At 41.4% G+C, this 24,228-nt stretch overlaps 1 protein-coding gene and 1 pseudogene across 13 annotated transcripts in view; one reads left to right on the plus strand and one right to left on the minus strand.

Moving 5' to 3' along the window:
- Positions 1-24,228, minus strand: part of RUBCN (rubicon autophagy regulator) — a 68,916-nt gene that overhangs the window by 25,265 nt on the left and 19,423 nt on the right. For 6 of the 13 annotated variants that reach the window (XM_036447033.2, XM_036447038.2, XM_036447043.2 and 3 more), the window contains exons 2-7: positions 19,682-19,835; positions 10,721-10,804; positions 8,825-8,984; positions 8,097-8,203; positions 1,776-1,932; positions 655-1,188 (exon numbers count right to left, since the gene is read on the minus strand). In XM_036447033.2, coding sequence (XP_036302926.1) covers positions 655-1,188; positions 1,776-1,932; positions 8,097-8,203; positions 8,825-8,984; positions 10,721-10,804; positions 19,682-19,835 — 1,196 coding nt within the window. Of the gene's footprint in view, positions 1-654; positions 1,189-1,775; positions 1,933-8,096; positions 8,204-8,824; positions 8,985-10,720; positions 10,808-19,681; positions 19,836-24,228 lie in introns of all 13 variants that reach the window. The other 7 variants (XM_036447032.2, XM_036447040.2, XM_036447036.2 and 4 more) reach the window with 2 other exon arrangements.
- On the plus strand, positions 14,375-15,135 carry LOC118724138 (annotated as a pseudogene).

Here is a 24,228-nt window from a genome sequence, read left to right on the forward strand (position 1 = left end):
GTGTGAGCGAGGTCTCCGTGGCCAGCGCCTCCTGACCTGACTGCCTTTCATCCAGAATTAGGGGTGCACAGTCCGCCCCGCCTACCTGTTCACTAGGTCACATCACCCCAAACCCACTCCATCCCTAGTTTCAATAAGGAAACCCTAGTATCACTTGGCCTCGCTCCTATTGGTAATACATGCTGACCCAACTCCTCGGGAATCACAGGAGGGGGAGGGATTTAATGGGATTGTTTTTTAACATTTACCGTGTTTCCCCGAAAATAAGACATCCTCTGAAAATAAGACCTAGCGCAACTTTGGGAGAAAGAATTAATATAAGACACTGTCTTATTTTCGGGGAAACAGGGTATTAGTACTTCCCCTCTGTCTGAAAGATACATGTAAAACTCAAACTGGGATGAGTCACACTGTGCATGCTCTGATGCTGAAGAACTAGTACAAGAATCCAGGAAAAAGCATTTCCTATTTAGCAATGTACAAAGGAACAAACGTAAGTATTCTGAGAGAGATTCCTTGGGTAACCCTATTCGATGACAAACTTCTCTCTTTTGTCAGAAGCGTAACTTCTCTCTCTGCCATTTGAAGATCCTTCCGCCCCAAGAAAAATTCAGGAAACCACCTTCCCAACGAGGGGCTGGTGATTCGCATTACCTGGGGCTCCTCTGGAGACGATGTTGGTATCCGAATGGGAGCGAGTATGGCTCTTCTTGGTTCCACTGGTGACAGCGAGCGCCTGTCCCTCTGAGAAGCTGGACCTGCGAGGGACACCGGACAGCTGGCTCTGCCCACCTCCCTCTTGGTCCACTAGGGAAGAAGCAGCCGAAGCTGGCTTCTGGGAGCAGCTGGAGGAGAACAGATTGGAGCTGCTGCTCTCGGCATTGCTGCTGTGACTCTGACGACTGGCGGCCCGGCCGCGGGAGTCCAGGTTGCCGATGGCCAAGTACTCGGGCCCTTCGCTGGCATCGCTTGGAGAATCATTCTGGCTGCTGACCCAGGATGACTCCAAAGGGCTGGTCAGAGAGCTGGAGCTCATCTCATTTGGCGTTGAAGGGGAATCCCTGGTTAATGCAGAGACTGAGAGCAGAGGGACCTGGATGGTTTGATCCTTGGCTGGGGAAATGTGCCCTCTGCTTTCTTGAGGTTTCCGGGGAGGGCCAGAGAGAGAAAAGGAAGTAGATCTTCTTTCTAGGATATAAAAAGAAAGGGAAGGGACAGTTGACCTGGAAGCCTTCTCCACAACTAAGGGTCAAACTCCCTGTCATTAACAGGTGCTCAGAACACACGGCATCACCTTAGAAAGGGTAAGTCATTTAAGGTGAGTAAAAAATTACTTGGAAGCAGCTTAGAGAATGAGGTCTTGAAACAGTGACTTCATGGCTTATTAATATGCATTCCTCATCTAAAATGAGCAATAATAATATTCACCTCATAGGACTGTTTTGAGGATCAATGAGATAATACATATAAACTGATAATAACAGAGCCTGGCACATGGTAGGTATTCAATACAGGTTGGCTATTATTATTGAAATGCATTCTTGGCAATGAAGATGAGAAACACGGGGGACTCTAAGACCACCTCTCTTTCCTGTTACTTTAATGATTCTACTGAATTATCTTAGGCTAGTTGCTATGCACCTTTTTAAGATCTCCACTATTAAGACATGAAGTTTGATAAAGGCTCTATCTAGACCCAGCTTGTGAGCACTCAAAAGTCTTCTTCTTTCCAGTCCAGGAATGCATGTCATAACTACCCTGTCCTGCTCCCATACCCGGGCCATGGTTGGGGACAGATTGGCAGAGGCTAGAGAAGGACCCGAAATCGGAATGCTGACCGGAGCTGGTTGGAGGGGTGCATGTGGAACCAGGCAGAGCTGTCAGGCTCTGGCTCTTTGTCACCAGCAGTGGGCTCTCATGCTTCCCGGCAAACTAAAAAAAAATAAATAAAAATAAAAAGTGTCAGAATCAAGGTCAAGGGTAGATGCTGGAAACCAAATCAGTTTCACTGAAAAAGAGATGTTGACAGGAAGCCAGGAAGGCTGGTCAACAACCTTAATTGCTCTAACCTTTAGTTGAGATTTTGTTAGCTGAAGCAGAATCTACCTTGTCCATGAAAGTTTCTGTTATTTCCTGCCTAAGGGCTACATGTAAATTTCTGTTTATGTTGCTTAAGATGTTTTCCCCAAAGCCTCAATAAAAGGGGATGGCAGGGCCAGAGCAGGAGTAGTTCTCCCATAGAGTTGGACTACCGCCTGGCCCCCCATATCGCCAAATTGAATTTCTTCAAGTCTCTTCATTTGTGTGCGGCCCTTCTCCAGAAGCTGAACCCTGAATTGGAACTCTTTCTACGTGGGCCGTGAAAGAGAGTCCTATATCTGGCGCCTTCAACTCGGGACTTCTGGAGGAGAAGGTATTTTTCGCCTAGAGCGAAGGAGGAAAAATACACCTAGAAAAGGTGTGGAAGATTCACCAGAAAAAGGTGAGGGGAATTCACCGCACTCAAAGCCCACGGCCAGCTGCAGAGTCGCGAACTGTAAGTAGGGTGGGAACGTCTTTTTACAGCCAGGCTAATGGGGAAGAATTAGGTTATAAATATAAAGTAAACTTTATTATAGATTTTTGGTTTGTAAACTTAAAGAATGTGGTTTCTTGTTCAAATTAAAATCTTAGTTTGTATTTGGAATTTAAAATCTGTAATAAGAAATGAGACTCCACTGCTGAAACCACCTCTGGTGCGGAGAAATTCAAAGGTGGCAGGAAAGGGCAGAGCCATCTGCTCTCCGAAAATGAGATTACTTAATGCTTTATTTAAAAGTTATAAAAGAACTTGCAAGTTGGGTGTTATCTTGGCCAAATTGGGTGATAGTTATTACTTCAGAAAGCAAAAGAGAAAGAAAAAATTTAAGACCTGTCTTTATCTATTAAGCATGAAAAAATGTGTGGCCAGATCTGTTGAAACTTCTCCCAAAGTAAGCTTGATGTGGGGGAAGGAAAGAGACACAAGGCAATCCTATAAGGAAGACCACTCTCTCAGTAAGCTAAGGAATGTGGTAACTTGCATTTGAATGGCTACAAACTTCCTCCAAATTCCTGTGGCAAAATTTTTGTGGAAGTTTGCTTAATTATAAAAATAAAAAAGTAAAGTTTTAATTTGCCTCATAAAAAATCTAGAGGACAGAATTGAAGCTCTTAATTATGTCTTGTATTTTTCTTAGAAATGTAAAGTGTCATTAATCTAGGACATGCAATATATATTTGATTTGCCAGCTTTAAAAGTTCAAAGTGCAAATTAAATTGGGAGAAATTATATAGTTGTGGTAATTAAAATACCTAAAGTATAACTTGTTTTTGAGAAAATAAAAAGTGTGTTTTCTCTAATAATTAGGAATTAAAAATAAGTTGCTTATTATTGGTTTAATTAAAAAAAGAGGATTAATTCTGTGATCTCAACCAAATATTTTCTATGCAAAAACTAGTCTAAATTTAATTGATATCTTAAGATAATAATAAAAGGTATTATAATATTTAAATCATATATGGATATAGATATTTGTTTGATGGGTTTTTTCCATGTTAAAATTTCAAGGCCTTAACAGAGATGATTCTTGGAAAGCTCCAAGGGCCTGGAGAAATACAAGAAATTTATTTTCTTCTTAAATGATTTAAAACAGATTTAATAAACTTGAAATTGCATGGAAAGCCTTATCAAATAAAAATTAATAAATATAAATATTTTAGAAGGTTTATAGGCATGTATTGTTACTGGCAAAGGAAAGCAGTTAACTTTCCTGGCTCATGGTAAAGAAGACGTATAGACGCCTGACACCTGAGAATGTCTTTCTTGCCATGTTAGCAGTAATCATCTGTACGGTAATATTACCTGGGACAAATGTGGAAGTGTTTAGGACTTATGTTCCTGACCCTTCATGGGTAAAAGTCCTTATGTGGGCTGATCCCTTGCCAATGTAGTCACCAATAATACTAAACACCTTGGTCATCCAGGAGGAAAATGGGTGGGGCAAGGAAGTATAATTACACAGGTGTTGCCACCCAGCTTCCCTTTTTGTATGACACAAAATCAAACTAATGCTCCTTTGTGTATAAAATTAAAGAGAGGTTTCTGGCTTGCACCAAAGTAGAGGAATATCACTACTTGCTCCTGGGAGAGGTGCAGAGAATGTAACTAAGACCTTGTCTATACAAAAAGAAATTGATAACCAGTTTGAATTTGAATTGCCATTGGCTTAGAACAAAGAATATCCTTGCATGGTATTATTCTACAATGTCATTTATAATTTTTGATATTTTACAACAGCATATTGTACAATTATTCCAAACAAAATTAAAAATCTAATTTTTGAATGTTTGGCAGCAATTTAAAAGGACATGAAAGGATTTAATCCCTTCCACTGCGTGGAAAGCCTCACTGGGAAGGCACTTGAGCATTCTATATTAGCCTTTCTTGCCTTATTTGCAAAGAGGGACTCTCTTGTCACAATAATTGCCCACAGCTGTTGCTTGAGTTTTCAGTTCATGCTGAGGTTAAAACCTCATGGTGGCTGGTACTATGGATCCGTCTCTCACACAAAGGGGTGAGCTGGATCCTCCCTGGAGAAGAAACCTGGATTCCCTAAGATATGTGATCAATGCCAGGGCCCCGCCAGCAGGCAAGGGGATCCCAAGGCAGGTACTGGGCATGGAGGCCATAGGGGCATAGGCTACTAAGGAGACAGAACTGAACCTCACATCACCCTGCTTGGCCCCGGAGGATGGCTGGTTAGCCAATGACGGGTAAGATTCCTCACGGGAGGGACAACCTAAGACAGGCACAGCCGCAGAGGGCCATCAGGAGAGGACTTGGGGGCCAACAGAGGTGGGGCACAGATCCTCACACCCCCAACGCTGTAGGGGCTTGAACACTCGCCCTTTTGAGGGATGTCTCCTGCCCCATGGCTGCTTCACGCTGCCCATACCCAGCTCAGATTGGGACCCAGGCAACAAACACATTTGGTCCAGCTCAGATTGAGACCCAGCTACAAACAAGAGACTTGGCACAGCTCTTATTGAGACCCAAGCAATGGAAAAGTGGCTGATGGCGACTGACCTACATCTAAATCCAGCCTAAATCTACGAGTGCTCAGGGCTTTCTCAAGGATGCATATAATCTTTTCCATTAATATTTACAGAGTAAACTAAAATTGTTGTTAAAGTACTAATTTGACAGTAAAATAGTCAAGTTTTCAGATTAATTTAAATTGGCTAAATAAAATGAGTTAATATTTAAGAAAATTTAATTGTACAACAGGCTGTTCCTAAAGTATTAACCAAAATTTCTATTGGTAGTCCATTTCATGGTAAAATTGTTTAACATACAATAAACCCTAAAGCAGTCATAGTTTTTGTACAAAAATTAAAATTTAAAAGTTATCAAAACAGCATTATAAAATTTTTTTCCAAAAGCCTCCTAATAATTAAATAGAAAAAAAGGGGATAGTGGAAAATACCATGTAAGAAAAAATGTCCTGTAAGTAAGTTACATCTAGAAAAATTTTTCTTCTTTTGAAAACCAGTTTTCATTTGTAATGATAACAGTAAGACAGTCATGAAAAACACACATAGTACCAAAATAAGTCAAAGAAAAATTGTTTGGGCAAAAAATTAAAAGTATCCCAAGTAAAATTTATAGAAAAGATTCCTTTATTAATTTTGGTCGAGATATGTTTGTATATTTTCAGAAAACAACTCCAAGACCATGTGGATTCCTGCAACAGAGAAGAATTGACAGGAATACTCCAGCCATAAAGACAGGAGGAAAAACAGACCAGAGATGGAAGATGCTGACGACGCCTTGCCATACTAGCAGTCAGCAGATGTGCGTCGCTGCAGGTTGTCCAGGACCAAACCAGAGGTCGGACCTGCATTGACACCATTTTTCCACCAACCGGATACCATTGCTGTCATGGACTCAGAACTGTTGGACATTAAAATTTGGACTCAAAAAACTGTGTGACACTGAATCTGGGATTCAAAAACTGTTGGCCCAGAAAGAAATGTACTGCAGACTGATTTCATTTGACTCTCAGCATAGCCATTGTTGCTTATTTCATTTTTTGTTTGTTTATTTCTAGTCTGCATATGTAAAATTTTTTAAGGAAAGTAAATGGGGGAGATGCTGGAAACCAAATCAGTTTCACTGAAAAAGAGATGTTGACAGGAAGCCAGGAAGGCTGGTCAACAACCTTAATTGCTCTAACCTTTAGTTGAGATTTTGTTAGCTGAAGCAGAATCTACCTTGTCCATGAAAGTTTCTGTTATTTCCTGCCTAAGGGCTACATGTAAATTTCTGTTTATGTTGCTTAAGATGTCTTCCCCAAAGCCTCAATAAAAGGGGATGGCAGGGCCAGAGCAGGGGTAGTTCTCCCACTAGAGTTGGACTACCGCCTGGCCCCCCAAATCGCCAAATTGAATTTCTTCAAGTCTCTTTTCATTTGTGTGCGGCCCTTCTCCAGAATCTGAACCCTGGATTGGAACTCTTTCTACGCGGGCCGTGAAAGAGAGTCCTATATCTCCTATAGGTAGAGGTCCCCAGAGAGGCACTAAGGACTACAGAAACACAGGTAGAAGCTGGCCTTTGGCAGCAGGCTTGGACTGCTATGCACATGGAGTCAGGAGTCAGACCGGGTTCAAATCCAGGTCCTATCACTTGTAAGCTATTTGCTCCAAACTCTGGGCATGTGACTTATGCACTCTACCCTCAGTGTCCTTAGAGAGTTGTGATGATTAAATGAGATGATGGATGAATTGTGCATAGCACATAGTATTGTAACTAAGAATCAATATTTTAAAACCAGGAAAGGTATGGAATACCTCCTTAAAAGAGGTAGGACTGTGATAATAACAGAGCCTAGACACTTCATGGCCCCCAAATGCCCTCCTCTGCCTGCCTCATGGCCCCCAACTACCCTCCCCTGTTGGCCTGCTTGCCCATAACAGCCTCTGCTTTGGCCCCCATCACTGTGGCTTTGTCTGGAAAGAAGTCAGTCTGGAAAGATGTCTGGTCTCCTGGTCTAATTAGCTTTTTACCCTTTTATTAGTATAGATTATCAGTATAGATATCTTTCAATCCCAAGAAAGCAAAAAAGAAATTTAAAAAAAGAACAGATGTGATAAAAACAAAATATAAAAAGAAAGATATAAATGTATCACATTTGCTATCATATAAATATGACATATCACTTCTAACATATTAATAATTGCTTTAAATATAATTTGTCTATATACCCTAATAAAAGGTTATCAATTTTGATAATAAAAAAATAATAATAGTTTTCTTTAAAAAATAAGCAACATCAAGCAACAAAATTTTCTTTATACTTCAAAGACAAAAATACTAGATACTAGACCACATTAGGTCTGATCCTATAAATCCTGCTCCTGACTCAAAACCATCCTTCTTATCCCAGCTCTTTATCAAGCCTGCCTTTAGGGAGGTGCTGACTCAAACTAAAGATTTTTTAAATGGTTTAAAAAAAAAATAGACACCTCCCTTCTTAGATAGTCCTAAACCTAGGCTTTTTAATACTTCAATAAGGCGTGACAGTACCTCCCTTTCTTTTCTTTTTTTTTCTTTTTCGGTCAACATAACCTTTTTATTTTATTTTTTTTATTGATTATGGTCTCACGTAATTGTCCTTATTCCCTCATTCCCATCCCAAACCCCTCCCTAGATATGTCCCACCCCCACTCCCCCGTTGTCCACTGGCCAGGCCAGTGGTTGATCTCTTTCCCTTAACCCCATCCCCCTACTTTCCCTCTGAGGTTTGAGAGTCTGATCGCTGGTTCTCTTTCTCTGGGTCTGTTTATGTTGTTCATTATTTCCTCTAGATGCGTGAGATCATGTGATCCAAGAAATACCCTTGTAAGAACCGAAACTGCAACAAGCCACTCCCTTTCTTTTCTAAGTGTGTTTTGTTTTTGTTTTTAATGAAAGCCTTTACGTTTACAATTGACAAAGAAACATCTGGTTACAGAGGTTACATCCCGGTGCGGCCCAGGAGGCCAGCACAAACGAAGGTGATTCCTGCCCCCTTTACCATAGAGGCGTCGATCTGGGCGAGGAGGCGGGGGTTGTTCTGCTCCACCGCTTCCAGGCACTGCAGCATGGCTGTGACGTGGGCGTCGCTGAGCAGGAAAGCGGTATCTGGGGAGAGAGAAGCTACCGGTGATGGAGCCAATAGGGAGTCCTTCAGCTTCCCTGTCTGACCCTGGGAGAGGTCAGGGAAGGAGCGAGGGAAAAGGCAAACATGACTTGAGCGGAATCATGCAACTGTGGAGAGAGGCGGAGCCAGCGGCGAATCAAGTACAGGAGAGGCTAAGTAACGTCTAGTATAGGAGAGAGGCCAGGACAAGAGGCTTCAAACTCAGAATGACTAGATTTTAATCCTGGCCCTCGGTGGCTTTGGCCACGTTACCTAACCTTATTGAACTCTACTTCCCTGATTGGAAAACGGATATTAATATCCAACTTTCAGGGCTGTTGTTAAAAGTATATGTACAAAAGGTAGGTAACAGTGATTGGAACATGGAAACTCTCAGTCAGTAGCAGTTTTTCTTATTGGTTTGTGTGTGTGGGAGTAGAGGAATAGGTTTGTGTATGACATAGGAAGTGAGAGAGAAGACTGGCTACAACATGTTTCTTATTAGAATCTCTACGGCATCAAGTACAATATGAGACCTTGGGTAAGAGTCTTTAAAGGAAGGGTAAAGTGGAAAACAGTGAGGGAATCTGTGCCACAGTCCTGGCTAAGGGACCTCTGCCTACCTGTGTAGAACTTCCTGATATACTGTCTGTCCCCAAGCAGAGGTCGGAGCTGAGCAGAGAGGCAGTGGCACTGCAGGCTGTGCTGCAGCCACAGCTCTGCGATGACACGCTCATTCACGCCATCGGCGCTGCTCTGGCCATTCTCGTGCAAGTTGATGAACTAGGAGGCAAAAGGGCATGAGTCAAAACATGTAAATGGGTAAAAACACGGCAAGATTGAGGCCTGAAGACCTGAGAACTAAACTGAGACATGTTAAAAGGAGGCGGTCACAGGCATTTTTCCTCCAGCTAGCATCTACAAGGTTACTGAGGATGGAGAGGGAGGGAGGGATTAATGGCTCCGCTGCTGGATTGGGCCACTGGAGCGGGGCTAAGCAGTTAAAACCTAATATGCAGTTTCTAGAGAAAAGAAAGCTCCTACGTCTCTATGTTCTTATTCCAAAGAAGCATCTTTCCTGGGGTACTCAGAAGAAGGATAAACTTGACATTTTCCTTCTCTCACAGAGTCCTCTATTTCAGACAGCCTTCACTAAAGGATACAACAAAAACCTGGGAGAAAGAATCCAGAAAAATGCCTCCAAAGAGAAACCTCTTTTGGTCTCTAGCCACAGCATTCATTCTAGATTTGGAACCTCCTTCTGCGTGGCTGTTTCTGAAAGCAAGGTCTCAGCCCAGGATCAGTGCAAAAAAAAAAAAAGGAAGGAAGGATGGCAATTTCAAGCAGCTTCTACGAGTAAATAACTATAGCAATATATTTTATAAAAGAAAAGTAGAGGGAGGTTTGGTGGGAAAAGTGAGGACAATAAAATCTCCATAAAAAAAAAATCATTGGGCTCTGGCCTCTTCTTCATAAAAAAGGATAGTATAAGACCTATCCTTGTTATTTGGTTCCTTTACCAATTAAAAATAAGTTACTACCCAGCCAGTGTGGCTCAGTGGTTCAATGTTGACCTATGAACCAGGAGGTCACAGTTCAATTTCCGGTCTGGGCACATGCGAGGATTGCAGACTCAGTCCCCAGTGGGGGTGGTGTGGGAAACAGCGGATCAATGATTCTCTCTCATTGATGTTTCTATCTCTCTCTCTTTCTCTGAAATCAGTATAAACACATTTTAAAAAAAATAAATTAAAACAAGTTACTTTTCCCAACATCATCTCAACAATGAATCTGGCAGTGGGTAGGATATACATGAAATAAGACTGGCCATGAATCAATAAGTATTGAAGATGGATGCTGGATATTCATTACACTATTCTCTTTAATTTTAAATATATTAAAATTTTTTCCCATAAGAGTTAAATCAATAGATACATAGATTTGGCAGAGACTGATCTGGAACTAGCTGTGTAACTCTAGCAAAGTCATCTAACCTCCTCCGGCTTTGTTCCCCTGGCTAGAAATCGGGGGTACTATGATGAGCTGAGAGGATGGGAAAGCAGAATGCTATGATGGTAGCCAAAGCTGACAGGAACATGTATGGCTCCATTTGACCCTGGTCTTCAGAAACCTCACATTTCTTTCTAATTGCTGTTATCTCACTTCTTAAACAGTTATTAGAATTTCAGTCCCACTTTCCCCAACCACTTCCGGGAACCTCTTAACATACACCATATACCCTGGATTTTTAAAAGCTTCACTCTGGTCCCACATATGCAGATCCTTGGAAAACAACAAAACTTTTACACCCCTTTCCCAAACGAGAGAAAGCGGCCAGCACAATGAGTTTGCAAAGTTTGTTTTTTAAAGCAAATAATCCTCCCCTTCAAATCAGTCCTGGAGAGATCATTTCCTCTCCTCGGTTATAAGAAAGGTGGCACACACCGTCCTTCCATCCTAGGAGACGCCTCAAACGGAACATCAAACCAGGAGGCCTTGTGGTTACCTTCATCTCTTACCTTCTCCACGTGCAGGGCTGAGTGGGGACTCAGCCAGCGGATGTCTTTCACAAATTGCCAGTAATCCGTTTGGCGGCAACACACCTGCAGTGGGAACACACACGGTAAACAAATCACTACCATTTTGGACCAAATCTAGTTCTGGTGTTGACATTCAAAGAGAGAGATAACAGAAGTACTCAGCAGCAATAAAAGGAATACATATACATGTTCACCTTTTTAAAGGATAACTTTAAAATCGTTGTAATTGTTCTTTTGAATAAGTAATTTGTACATATTACATCAAAGGTTATATAATGAAAATAATCTGTTTTCTACCCTTTTCTCTCCACCATTCAACAATAAGAAAACAAGTCATTTGATTTTAAAAATGGGCCAAAGACCTTAACAGACACCTCACCAAAGAAAATATGCACATGGCAAATAAACACATGAAAAGATACACTACAGCCAAAACCAGTTTGGCTTAGTGGCTAGAGCGTCAGCCTGCGGACGGAGGGGTCCCGGGTTCAATTCCAGTCAAGGGCATGTACCTTGGTTGTGGACACATCCCCGGTGGGAGGTGTGCAGGAGCCAGCTGATCGATGTTTCTAACTCTCTATCCCTCTCTCTTCCTCTCTGTAAAAAAATCAATAAGAATATATATTAAAAAAAAAGAAGCTACTTCTTTAATCATGTTCCTGCTCATGCTAGCATCTGTTAGCTTCCAGTCTTCTGCAGCAAGTCCAAGGACTCTGAGTGAATCTACACCAGCAGCAAAAGAGACTCATTTAGTAGCTAAAAATATTAATATGTCCATAATTCTGATTTCTCATTTTGTTGTTTTGCATTGGCATTGTTGTTATTATATAGTAGCCAAAGTTTTGCTCTTGACATTCAAGTTTTGAAAATAACATTGGTTTAGTTTTTGCATTGGCAAAAAAAAAAAAAAAAAAATCTGAAGACCAGAATAAACTGGTGAATATAATAGAATCAGGGGCAAAGAAAGGGAGCAGGTTGATAATTATCAGGGGGAAAGAGGTGTGGGGGTGCAGAAAGAGACCGGGTTAAAATCGTATAACCTATGGATGAGGACAATGGCGAGGGTGGGGGGAGGTAAGGGCATAGGGTATGGCAGGAACCTGGTGGAAGGGAGCTATGGGAGGGGGGGAAGGAGAAACAATTGTAATAATCTGAGCAATAAAGATTTATTTAAAAAGTAATAATAAAATAAAATTGGAGCAAAATAAAAAATAATAATGAATTACCGTATTTTTCGGACCATAAGACGCACTTTTTTCCCCCAGAAGTGGGGGGGGGGAAGTCCCTGCGTCTTATGGTCCAAATATAGCCTACACATATACTTTTAAAAAAAAGTTTTTTTACTTGCCCGGCTCTGTGTGGTCTCTGTGTGCTTGCCCGGCTCTAAAATGGTTCTAAATGCTGCTGTTTACTTTACAGGGTTGATTACATGTGTTTATGTCTGTGATGTTGGGTTTTAATGCACATAAAATATTTTAGGACACTATTTGTTTCAGAATCTTTTTTTCTTCATTTCCCTTCTCTAAAAACTGGTGCGTCTTACGGTCCGGAGCGTCTTATGGTCCGAAAAATACGGTATAATCCCTATCACACAAAAAAAGATACACTACATCATATGTCACCAGGGAAATACAAATTAAAACAATACGATACCACTGTATATACCTATTAGAATGGTCAAAATGCAGGTCAATGCCAACATAAATGTTGGCAAGGATTTAGAGCAAAGGAACCCTTATTCGCTGATGGTAGCAATGCAAAATGTTAAAGCCACTCTGGGACACAGCTTGGTAGTTTCTTGTAAAACTAAACATACCCTTACCATATGGTCCAGTGATCACACTCCTTGCAATTTACTCAAAAGAGCTGAAAACTTATGTCCACATAAAATCCTACACACAGACATTTATAGCAGATTTATTCATAATTATCATAGCCTGGAAGCAACAGAAATGTCCCTCAGTAAGTAATGGATAAGTAAACGGTGGTGCTCTTCCATCTCGGCCATCGACAGGCAGTCCAGACTGAGGAAGACCAGAAACATCGGGGCCCCGTGAGCCACAGCCACGGCGGTATCAGCAAGCACAGGAAGCACCAGGGGCCGAGGTGATGCTTGGCGGCTTGCATCATCACAGGATCACCTTCGACAAATATCACCCAGGTGACTTTGGGAAAGTTGGTGTGAGGCCTTACCACTGAAAGAGGGACCAGAGCTTCTGCCCAACTGTCAACTTGATAAACTGTGGACCCTGGTCAGCGAGCAGACCCGGGTAAATGCTACCAAAAGCAAGGCTGGAGCTGCTCCTGTCACTGATGTGGTGCGATTGGCTACTACACCGTTCTGGGGAAAGGAAGGCTGCCAGAACGGCCTGTCGCTGTGAAGGCCAAGGTCTCCAGCAGAGCAGCCGAGGAGGAGATGAAGGGTGTTGGTAACTTGAAACTACATGGAAGAAAGTTTATTAAAATATCCACAAGTAGCCATAACCGGTTTGGCTCAATGGATAGAGCGTCGGCTTGGGGACTGAAAGGTCCCGGGTTCGATTCCGGTCAAGGGCATGTACCTTGGTTGCGGGCATATCCCCAATACGGGGTGTGCAAGAGGCAGCTGATCGATGACTCTCTCTCATCGATGTTTCTAACTCTCTCTCCCTTCCTCTCTGTACAAAATCAATAAAATATATATATTTTTTAAATGTTAGGTTCACTTAATAAACCACTTTTGGGGGGAAATCAGTAGAAAAGAAAAAATGGTTAGTAAAAATTAGACATTCTCCACAAACTATAGGCCAAAATAAATTCCAGCTAAGGAAGGAGGAAGAAGAGGAGGAGGAGGAAGCTGTGCCTCAATCCCCAGTAGGGAACATGCAGGAGGCAGGTGATCAATGATTCTTTCTCATCATTGATATTTCAATCTCTCTCTCCCTCTCCCTTCCTCTCTGAAATCAATAAAAATAGGTTGATTTGGTTTTGGCCCTATAGCCAAAGACCATTGAACAAATGCAACTTTAGATGTTTTCAATTAAAACAAAATGTCTGAGTGATATATCTTACACTGTTTAATAAATCAATCAGCTAATGATTCAGATCATGAAGAATAAGGCTTTTCCTGTTATAAAAAAATGATATAGCCCTGGCTGGGTTGTTCAGTGGTTAGAGGTCATGCATAAATTTTCTTTCTTTCTCTCTCCCTCCTCCTGCCTCCCTTTCATAGCATCAAGCTAAGGAGGAGGAGGAGGAGGAGGAGAAGAAGAAAGAGGAGGAGGAGGAGGAGGAGGAAGACAACAGAGAAAATATCCTCAGGGGTAGATTTTAAAAGTGTGTCAAAAGACAAACTAGGAAAAAATATATTTATAACTTACATTATAGACAAGGACTAATTTTCTCTTTTTATTAAGTTACATTTATTGGTTAACACATTATATAAGTTCAAGTGTGTAATTCTATCACATATCATCTGTGTTTTTCACAGTAAGCTCACCACTAATTTTCTTAATAACTACAGAGCTCCTACAAACCCACAGGATAAAACTAAAAATTTAAGGAAAATGGGGGGAAAAAGAAAAAATTCACAGGGTATAAACAGACATTAGCTTGCTAGAGGGTGATTTAGCAACAACTGTCCAAAGTGAAAAGCACACAGCCTGAGAAAACCCGGTGAACCTAAGCTCGGCGGCACGCGTTTGGTGGCTGCAGAGGATGCAAGGCTGTATTTCGACTAAGGTTATAAGTGCCTGGTGTGTGGGAAGGGCTGCGGGGCTGGTGGAGAAGCAAACTCTCAGACATCAGCCTACAAAGAACTACCTGAACTACCCGACAGCCTCGGGCTGCTCTGCTTTTGAAACCAACATAATGAGAAATAAATTTGAAAGGCTGGCTGTTCCTTAACCAATCGCATGGCTCAGTATAAAACTACATGGACTTCCAGCCCCTTCCTCAGGACAGAAAAATGACGCTGCTGCATGGCAAGAATGTAAACAATTCTGTAGCCCAGTCCGAGCATCAAGCGGATCGAATTGAGAATCCAGAACTAATGTCACAGCAGGGATGCAATGCCTGGGAAATATATAATGAAAATCTAGTTCACATGGCTGAACATGCACAGAAAGAGCTCCAGAAGTTAAGTAAACATATTCAAGATTTAAACTGGCAGCAAAAGAACATGCAACTCACAGCTGGATCTACGTTAAGAAATGTAGTCAAATTGGGTATCCCTGGTCAGTAAGAATTATGAGATTGAAAGGACTATAGAGTAGTTACAAAATGAAGTTGTTCAAATAAAGCAGCAACATGGAGAGGCCAACAAAGAAAACATCCAACAAGACTTCTGGAAAGACAAATTAATTTGGTGGGTAGAAAGGAAGGCAAAGTTGGGCTTTCACAGATCAGGCACCTGAACTCTGAAGGATAACAGCATCTTATGGGAATCATCAGTGGTTAAGTGTTTAGAAACCATAAAAATTTGACTATTATATTCTATTTGTACATGAACAAAACCACAAATTTCAACTTTGTGGTAAGAAAATAAAAAAGAAAGAAAGAAAAGAAAAGCACATGCCCTTTAGCCTAACAAATATGTCTAGGAATATAGTAAAGAACCAAGTGACCTATCGATATATACAAGGTTATTCACTGTACCATTATTATTAACAGCAAATGACTGGAAGCAATTTGAATGTCCACTACCAGGAGACTGTTTAAATAAATTATGGTATACGCATACAATGAAACATTACAAAATGATAGTTGTAAAAAAGAATGAAGCTCTTCAATGATTTTATTTATTTTTAATATACTTTTTATTGATTTCAGAAAAAGAGAAACATCAATGATGACAGAGAATCATTGATCACCTGCCTCCTGCACACCCCCACTGGGGACTGAACCTGCAACCCAGGCATGTGCCCTGACCAGGAGTCAAACCATAACCTCCTGGTTCATAGGTCTACGCTCAACCACTGAGCCATGCCAGTCGGACTAACTAACTATTTTAAATAAATTTTTATCAGATATATCAAACAAGAAAAGCAAGGTACAGAATAATGGTTATAGTGTCCTTTTATTTATGTGAAAAATCAGGTGTAGCAAAGAAAATTATGTATTCACTAGAGGCCCAGGGCACGAAATTCGTGTGGGGGTGAGGGGAGGGGGGTGTATCCCTCAGCCCAGCCTGCACCCTCTCCAATCTGGGACCCCTCGAGAGATGTCTGACTACCCAGTGGGTTCAAACCCAAACAGGCAGTCAGATATCCCTCTCACAATCCAGGTCTGCTGACTCCCAACCACTCGCCTGCCTGCCTGGCTGATTGCTCTTAACCACTTCTGCCTGCCAGCCTGATCACCCCTAACCACTCCCCTGCCAGCCTGATCGACACCTAACTGCTCCCCTGCCAGCGCAATTGCCCCTAACTGCCCTCCCCTGATGGCTTGGTCACCCCCAACTACTCTCCCTTGCAGGCCTGGTTCCACCCCCCCAACTGCCCTCCCTTGCAGGCCTGGGTCCCCCTCAACTGCCCTCCCTTGCAGGCCTGGGTCCCCCTCAACTGCCTTCCCTTGCAGGCCTAGTCCCTCCCAACTTCCCTCCCCTGCTGGCCTGATCACCCACAACTGCCCTCCCCTGCTGGTGATCTTGTGGTGGCCATCTTGTGTCTACACAGGGGTAGCCATCTTTGACAACATGGGCGTGGCCATCTTGTGTGTTGACGTGATGGTCAATTTGCATATTACTCTTTTATTAAATAGGATATTTACTTTATAAGCATAAAAATTCTCTGGAAAGAAACTGGTAAATAATAGTTACCTTTGGAATCAGAAGGAAATGAGACATTTTACTGGATATGGTTTTATAGTTTTTGGTTTTTTAACCATATAAATATATTGTCCATTCAAAGAATTAAATATTGCCTGGTTGATGTGGCTCCATGGTTAAGTGTCAGTCAATACCCAGGAACCAGAAAGTCATGGTTCAATTTCTGGTCAGGGCACATGCCTGGGGTTTCAGGTTTGAGCCCCAAAGGGGTATGTGCAGGAGGTAGTCAATCAATGACTCTCATCATTGATGTTTCTATCTCTCTCTCCTTTCCCTTTCTCGCTCTGAAATCAATAAAAATACACTTAAAAAATAATAATAATTAAATATTTTAAAACAAGTTATGGAGTGATATATACACAGTATAATCTTAGTATTTATGAAGTGATATATACAGTACAATCTTAATATTTTAAAAAGCATATAAATGCACACAAAAATAATAAAATCTACCAAAATATTAAAGAGTGATTGTTATTGCTATGGGAGGACTAAAGATAGCCTAGATGAAGGCTGTCAAGGAAAATTATATTTTCTAAGAATATGGCCATTGACAGGTTTCCTAAGGCCCTGATTAAAAGAATATGTAATACACATTTGATAACACATCCTTTGAAAGCACAAAGGAAATGGCCCACATGAGTCATTATACCCCTCCCCTTCTCCGAAGGCAAATAGCTTCTTGATGACGCAGCAGCCAAACCTTTGAAAGCCTTAGTCTTTAGGAAGGAAATGAAAAGGAAAAACCAGTCCTTGACACAGACCTCAATATATTATCTCATTTAATTCTTACAGCAATCCTATGAGGGTACCAGTGTTATCTCATCATTTTACAAATGAGGAAACAGAGGTACAAGGAGTTATATAACTTACCACATAGTGGTAAAGCTAAAATTAAAATATGAGAAGTCTGACTCAAAAGTCTATAATTATAACTATGATGTCATTTTCCTCCCAAGGACCTGAGCGATGCGTCTGGATTAGTTTCTGACTAATTCTTTTGTCAAATTGCTATACAATTTAGCCTCCAAATTCCTAAAATAGTGTTTTAATAATGATGACCATTAAGAACAATTCTTGCCGTAACTGGTTTGGCTCAGTGGATAGAGCGTCGGCCTACGAACTGAGAGGTCCCAGGTTCGATTCTGGTCAAGGGCATGTATCTTGGTTGCAGGCACATTCCCGGTAGGAGGTGTACAGGAGGCAGCTGATCGATGTGTCTCTTTCACTGATGTTTCTAACTCTCTATCTCTCTCCCTTCCTCTCTGTAAAAAAACAATAAAATATATATTTTTAAAAAGAACAATTCTTTGAAGGATAAAAAAATTTTCACATCTTTAAAACTAATTAAAAGAGAAGGCCTCATTTTCAGAACTTACTTTGAACTTTTAAAAAAATCTAACTTAAGCCAACTTTCCCACTAACTCCAAAAAATCCAATAGGGCCCTAGCTGGTTTGGCTCAGTGGATAGGGAATCAGCCTGCATACTGAAGGGTCCCCGGTTTGATTCCAGACAAGGGCACATGCCTGGATTGTGATCTTGATCCCCAGTAGGGGGCATGCAGGAGGCAGCCGATCAATGATTCCCTCTCATCATTGATGTTTCTATCTCTCTCCCCACTCTCCCTTCCTCTCTGAAATCAATAAAAATATTTTTAACAATAAAAATCCAATAGGAACATTGGTTTAAAGATATTGTTAAAGATAATATACCCAGACTTTTAGAAGGGAGGGTAGCAAAGTAAATCCTATCAACTATAAATACCTTAATACCAATTCACTGATTAGATCTTTTCCAATGTGACTGCTACGGTAGTTGAAAATAAATTCTGATAAAAAAAAAAAAAAAAAAAAAAAAAAAAGGCTAACCATGGCTCAGGGGAAAGAGTTCCAGGGAAAAATACTGGGCTCTGGTAGAAAAGAGCATGTGTATTTGGGAATACATAATTATGCACTTATTTGTGAGGTTTGATTTTTATTTTATAAAGATTTTTTTATGGGGCCCTGGCTGGGTAGTTCAATTGGTTAGAATGTTGCCCTGATACGTCAAGGATGCAGGTTCAATCCCCAGTCATTCAGGGCACATACAAGAGACAAACAATGAATGCATAAACACTAGTAAGTGGAACAACACATCAACATTTCTCTCCCATCAATAAATTTAATAAATATATTTTTTAAATAAATAAAGATTTTTAGCCGAAAGCGGTTTGGCTCAGTGGTAGAGCATCGGTCTGCGGACTGAAGGGTCCCAGGTTCGATTCCGGTCGGGGGCATGCACGTTGGTTGCGGGAACATCCCGGTAGGGGGTGTGCAAGAGGCAGCTGGTTGATGTTTCTCTCTCATTGACCTTTCTAGCTCTCTATCACTCTCCCTTCCTTTCTGTAAAAAAAAAATCAATAAAATATATTTTAAAAATAAAAAATTAAAAAATAAAGATTTTTAAAATTTTATTTACAGAGAGAAAGGAAGGGAGAGGGAGAGAGGGAAACATCCACGTGAAAGCAAAACATCTCTTGGCTGCCTTCTGCAACCCAGGCATGTGCCCTGACCAGGAATCAAACAGGCAACCTTTCGGTGCATGGGAGGACACCCAGCCAACTGAGCCACACTGGCCAGGACAAGGTTTGATACTCAAAAAGTAGAAGGATACCAGACCAATGAGTCACTTGACAAATTTATCCAGATCAAACCTTACTTAAAACACTGCAACTGAAGTAATTGCCAAAGACAAGCAAAAACTATTAAATATTAGCTTCCACTCATTTTTAATACTCAAATCTTATTAGAATGTTTTAGGATATTATGAAAAATAAATTCAACATCAAGAAGTTTATATTTTAAAAAGTAAGCTATAACTACAAATACTACTCATAAGTATCAACCAGTTGTCTACAAAATAATATTCATAGGACATTCTAAAAACGACAATATTCAATAAATATTTATCAGATGTGTCCTATGATAATCCTAAGAGGAAAGGCCCAATGATTCCTCGTCATCATATTGTACAGTCCTTCCCTCAAGGGCTCACAGACTAGTGGCCATCATCTTCTCCCCACCAACAACTTAATGCAACTGTTTCTTTCCAACAACTAATTCACCCAATTTGACACAAAAGAAGGTCTCCGTACCTTGTCATGGATAAGCCCGTGATAGAGGATGCTCTGCATGTCCCTGCAAAGCCGTTCCAGGCCACCATACTTGGACCAAACGTTGGGGCTGTTGGCTGACACCAAACCCTCTACGGTAGTCTTCAAATTACCCAACAACTGCCAGTGCTCCCTCCTGCAAGAGCATCAATTACACCAATGGTTAGTTAACTTGCTGTGCCTCATTTTGATCAGGTCAAAGAAAGTCTAAGGCAAGAAACCTTCTGTCCCCCATCTTATCATTCTCTCCCCTATTAATTTTTTTACTTGGTCATAAGACCCAATTCTGAGAGGACTGAAGATGTATAGAACACCAAGATTTAAAAAAAGAAACAACTCACATTTACATGGCATATTAATCTTTGCAAGGTTATCTTTACCAACCATCATTCAATCCTCACATAAGTAGCTGATAACCTGTGATTCTGGAAATATGACCCATCAAGATCCTTTTCTAGACCATAGACAATAGATAAAGAGATGTAGACATTTGCTCAAAACCAGAAATCTTGTGCCAAACAAAAAAGCAGGGGGGGAAAATGACTTTATATTACCACTAGAGGCCCAGTGCATGAATTCGTGCATAGGTGGGGTCTAGCAAGCCTGGCCCTGATTGGGCCCAATCAGAGCAAGGGCGGAGGGGGAAAAAGGGCCAAAGGTGATTGGCCAGCAGGCCTGCCCAATTGGGGTGGGGGGCCAATTGAGGGCAGGGCTGGCCATGGGGAGGGGCTCTGGGCTGGCCAGCCCTGCCCCAAATTGGGGTGGGAGACCAGTTGGGGATGGGGCCAGCCAAGGGGAGGGGCCATGGGCAGTGGGCCTGCAGGCCCTGCTCCTGAATGGAGTGGGGGGTCCAATCTAGGGCCAGCAGCCGGGGGGATTGTGGGTGGTTGGCTGGCCAGCCCCATCCCTGATTTATGTGGGTGTGGGTTGATGGAGGGTGGGGCTGGCCAGGGGGAGGGGCCACAAGCGGTTGGCTGGCTGACCCTAGTCAGGGTGGAGGGGGCCTGATCTGGTGTGGGGATGGATGGGGTAGCTGCAGGAGGTTGGCCAGCTGGCTCTGGCCCCTATTGGAGCTTGGGGGACGATTGGGGGTGGGGCCAGCTAGGGGAGGGGCTATGGACTGATCAAGGTGGTGAGAGCCCATTGGAGGCAGGGCCAGCCAGGGGGAGAGGCTGCAGGAGGTTGACCAGCCAGCCCCACCCCAGATCCGGCCAGTTTGCTGGCCACCGTAAGCATCATAGCGACCAGTTGTTCTGGTCATTACAGGGGTCTGGTGGGTGGCTTTTTATATATATATAGATATTTCCAGCACTGAGTACACATACCTAGATACAAATATTATGGGTAAGGTCATAAATTGCCCATTATTTTTTAAAAATGTGTTTTTATTAATTTCAGAGATAGGAAGGGTTAGAGAAAGGAAGGGAAAGAGAGAGAAACATCAATAATTATAGAAAATCATTGATGAGCTGCTTCCTGCACAATCCCCACTGGGGACTGAGCCTGCAAGCTGGTCATGTGCCCTGACCAGGAATGGAACCCTGACCTCCAGGGCTCCATCACTAAGCCACACAGGCCAGGCTGCCCATGATTTTTCCCCTGCAATTTTTTAAGCAAAAATTGAGATAAAAATGTTTTAAGTTTGCACTGAGCCATTTTTGGGACATGCCCCCAAATCAGTCAACTGTTCTCACATGTTCTTACTGCGGGCTCAATCCCCAGTAAGGGGTGTGCAGGCAGCCGATCAATGATTCTCTCATCATTGATTTTTTTTTTATCTCTCCCTCTCCCTTTCCCTTCCTCTCTGAAATCAATAAAAATATATATATTTTTAAAAAAAAACAAATAGTCCTAATTGGTTTGGCTCAGTGGATAGGGCGTTGGCCTGCTGACTGAAGGGTCCCAGGTTCGATTCCAGTCATCTCTTTATATATTGTCCAAGGGTCCCAGGTTCGATTTCACTTGGCTGCAGGCACATCCCGGGGGGGGGGGGGGGGGTGCAGGAGGCAGCTGATCAATGTTTCTCTCTCATCGATGTTTCTCACTCTCTATCCCTCTCCCTTCCTCTCTGTAAAATCAATAAAATATATATTTTTTTAAAAGAAAGAAAGAAAGCACTTTAATGGAAAAGTTTAAAAATTGATGCTAGATGATCTTTAAGGTTCCTCTTAAATCCCCAGCATTTTCTCAACAGAGTTTCCAACCCATAAAAACTCAAAATCAACTGCAATTAAATAACAAAAAAAGTTGGATGCACTGAAACAAATTTGATAAGGGAAACATAATGAGATGAGGCATCAAATTCCCTCTTTTAGGTCCCCAGTTGTTATGCTGGGACTTTACCTAACCCCTTAATGTCTTTTTAGCAAATATACTGGAAAGAGTTGCATCTCTATCCTTTTCCAGAGAGGAAGGGAGAGGGATGGAGAGCTAGAAACATCGATGAGAGAGAAACATCCATCAGCTGCCTCCTGCACACTCCCTACTGGGTTTGTGCCCACAACCAAGGTACATGCCCTTGACCGGAATTGAACCTGGGACCCTTGAGTCCAAAGTTGATGCTCTATCTACTGAGTCAAACCAGTTAGGGCTCTTTCCTCTCTTTAAGAACAATAATGAGATTGGTCATAATTTCTTTAAGGAACGTTTACCATAACTATTTACATTATTTAAATATACAGGTATGGGAGGGTTCTGAATTGGAATTCTTTCTTTCAGTACTCAAAATAAACCTCTCTTACACATTTTTGTACATGTTTTGAGCATCTTTAAAAAGTAGGTGGGTACAGTAAAGGCAGACAAATAAAATAAAATGAATGAAGCTCGGTATGGTATATGAGTATCATCTAGAAAGAAAAACCCAGATGGATCTCGCTCTGCTCTTCTGATCTGAAAGCCTTGAGATGAAGAATTTATTCAAACTGAGAGACACCACGCTTTCTTAATCTTACGCCATTAAACATTTGAGTCACCGGACTCCCCTGTTCTATTTCTTTCTCCACCCCCATTTTTATTGAGATATAATTGATGTATAAATTTGTTTCAGAGGCACAAAATAATGATTTGACACATGTATATATTGCAAACTGATTACTACAGTAAGTTTATTCATCATTACAGTAAATATTCATCACCTCACATAGTTACAATTTTTAATGAGAATTTAAGACACTCTCTTAGCAACTTTCAAATAAACATACACTATCGTTAACTATGGTCACCACACTGCATATTACATCATCAGAACTTATTTATTATTTTTTCTTTTTTTTTTCCCTCTCCTCGGAACTTATTTACCTTATGATTGTACCTCTGGACTACCTTTACCCATTTCTCTCACCCCTCCACCCCCACCTCTGGCAACCAGCAATCTGTTCTCTGTTGCTATGAATTTGGGTTTCTCAGATTCACATATAAGTGAGATCATACGTATTTGTCTTTTATTGTCTGACTTATTTTACTTAGCATAATGCCCTCAAGGTCCATCATACTGTTGCAAATGGCAAGATTTTCTTTTCTTTTCTTTTTTTTATTGATTTTTTTACAGAGAGGAAGAGAGAGGGATAGAGAGTTAGAAACATCAATGAGAAAGAATCATCGATTAGCTGCCTCTTGCACACCCCCTACCAGGGATGTGCCCGCAACCAAGGCTCATGCCCTTGATCGGAATCGAACCTGGGACCTTCCAGTCCACAGGCCGACGCTCTATCCACTGAGCCAAACCGGTCTTGGCAAGATTTTCTTATTTATGGTTTAATAATATTCCATTGTATGAGTGTATACTTTTCTTGTTGTTGTTAATCCTCACCCAAGGGTATTTTTCCACTGACTTTTAGAGAGGGTGGAGGGAGGGGGGGAACAGAGAGAGAGAAACATCAATATGAGAGACACATCAATTGGTTGCCTCCCACACAGGCCTCAAGAAGGGCTGGGGATTGAACCCGCAACCGAGGTATGTGCCCTTGACCAAAATTGAACCTGGGGCCCTTCAGTCTAAGGGCGGACATTCTACCCACTGAGCCAATCTAGCTAGGGCTATCAGATTTACTTTACCCATTAATCTGTCAGTGGGCATATAGGTTGCTTTCACATCTTGGCTATTATAAATAATGCTTCGATAAAGGGGTGCAGATATCTTTTTTTTAAAATCAATGCATATCTTGAGATAGAGATTTTGTTACCTTTATCTATGTACCCAGAAAAAGAATTTAAAATATAGTTATATTTTAAATATTTTGAGGAATCTCCATACTTTTTCCATTGTGGCTGCACCAATTTTTTTTTACATTTTTTTATTAAATTATTATCTGTGTACATATTTTAACATTGCCTCCCCTCCCATACATACCCTCCCTCCCCAGAGTTTTGCGTCCATTGGTTGTACTTATATGCATATATACAAGTTCTTCGGTTGATCTCTTATCTCCCCCAGATCTCCCTCCCCTACCTGCTGTAATTTGACAGTCTGCTTGTTGTTTTACTGTCTCTATATCTATCTTGTGGTTCATCAGTTTATTATGTTCTTTATT

Source organism: Pipistrellus kuhlii, unplaced genomic scaffold (assembly GCF_014108245.1).
Source record: "Pipistrellus kuhlii isolate mPipKuh1 unplaced genomic scaffold, mPipKuh1.p scaffold_m20_p_2, whole genome shotgun sequence".
Lineage (NCBI taxonomy): Eukaryota > Metazoa > Chordata > Mammalia > Chiroptera > Vespertilionidae > Pipistrellus > Pipistrellus kuhlii.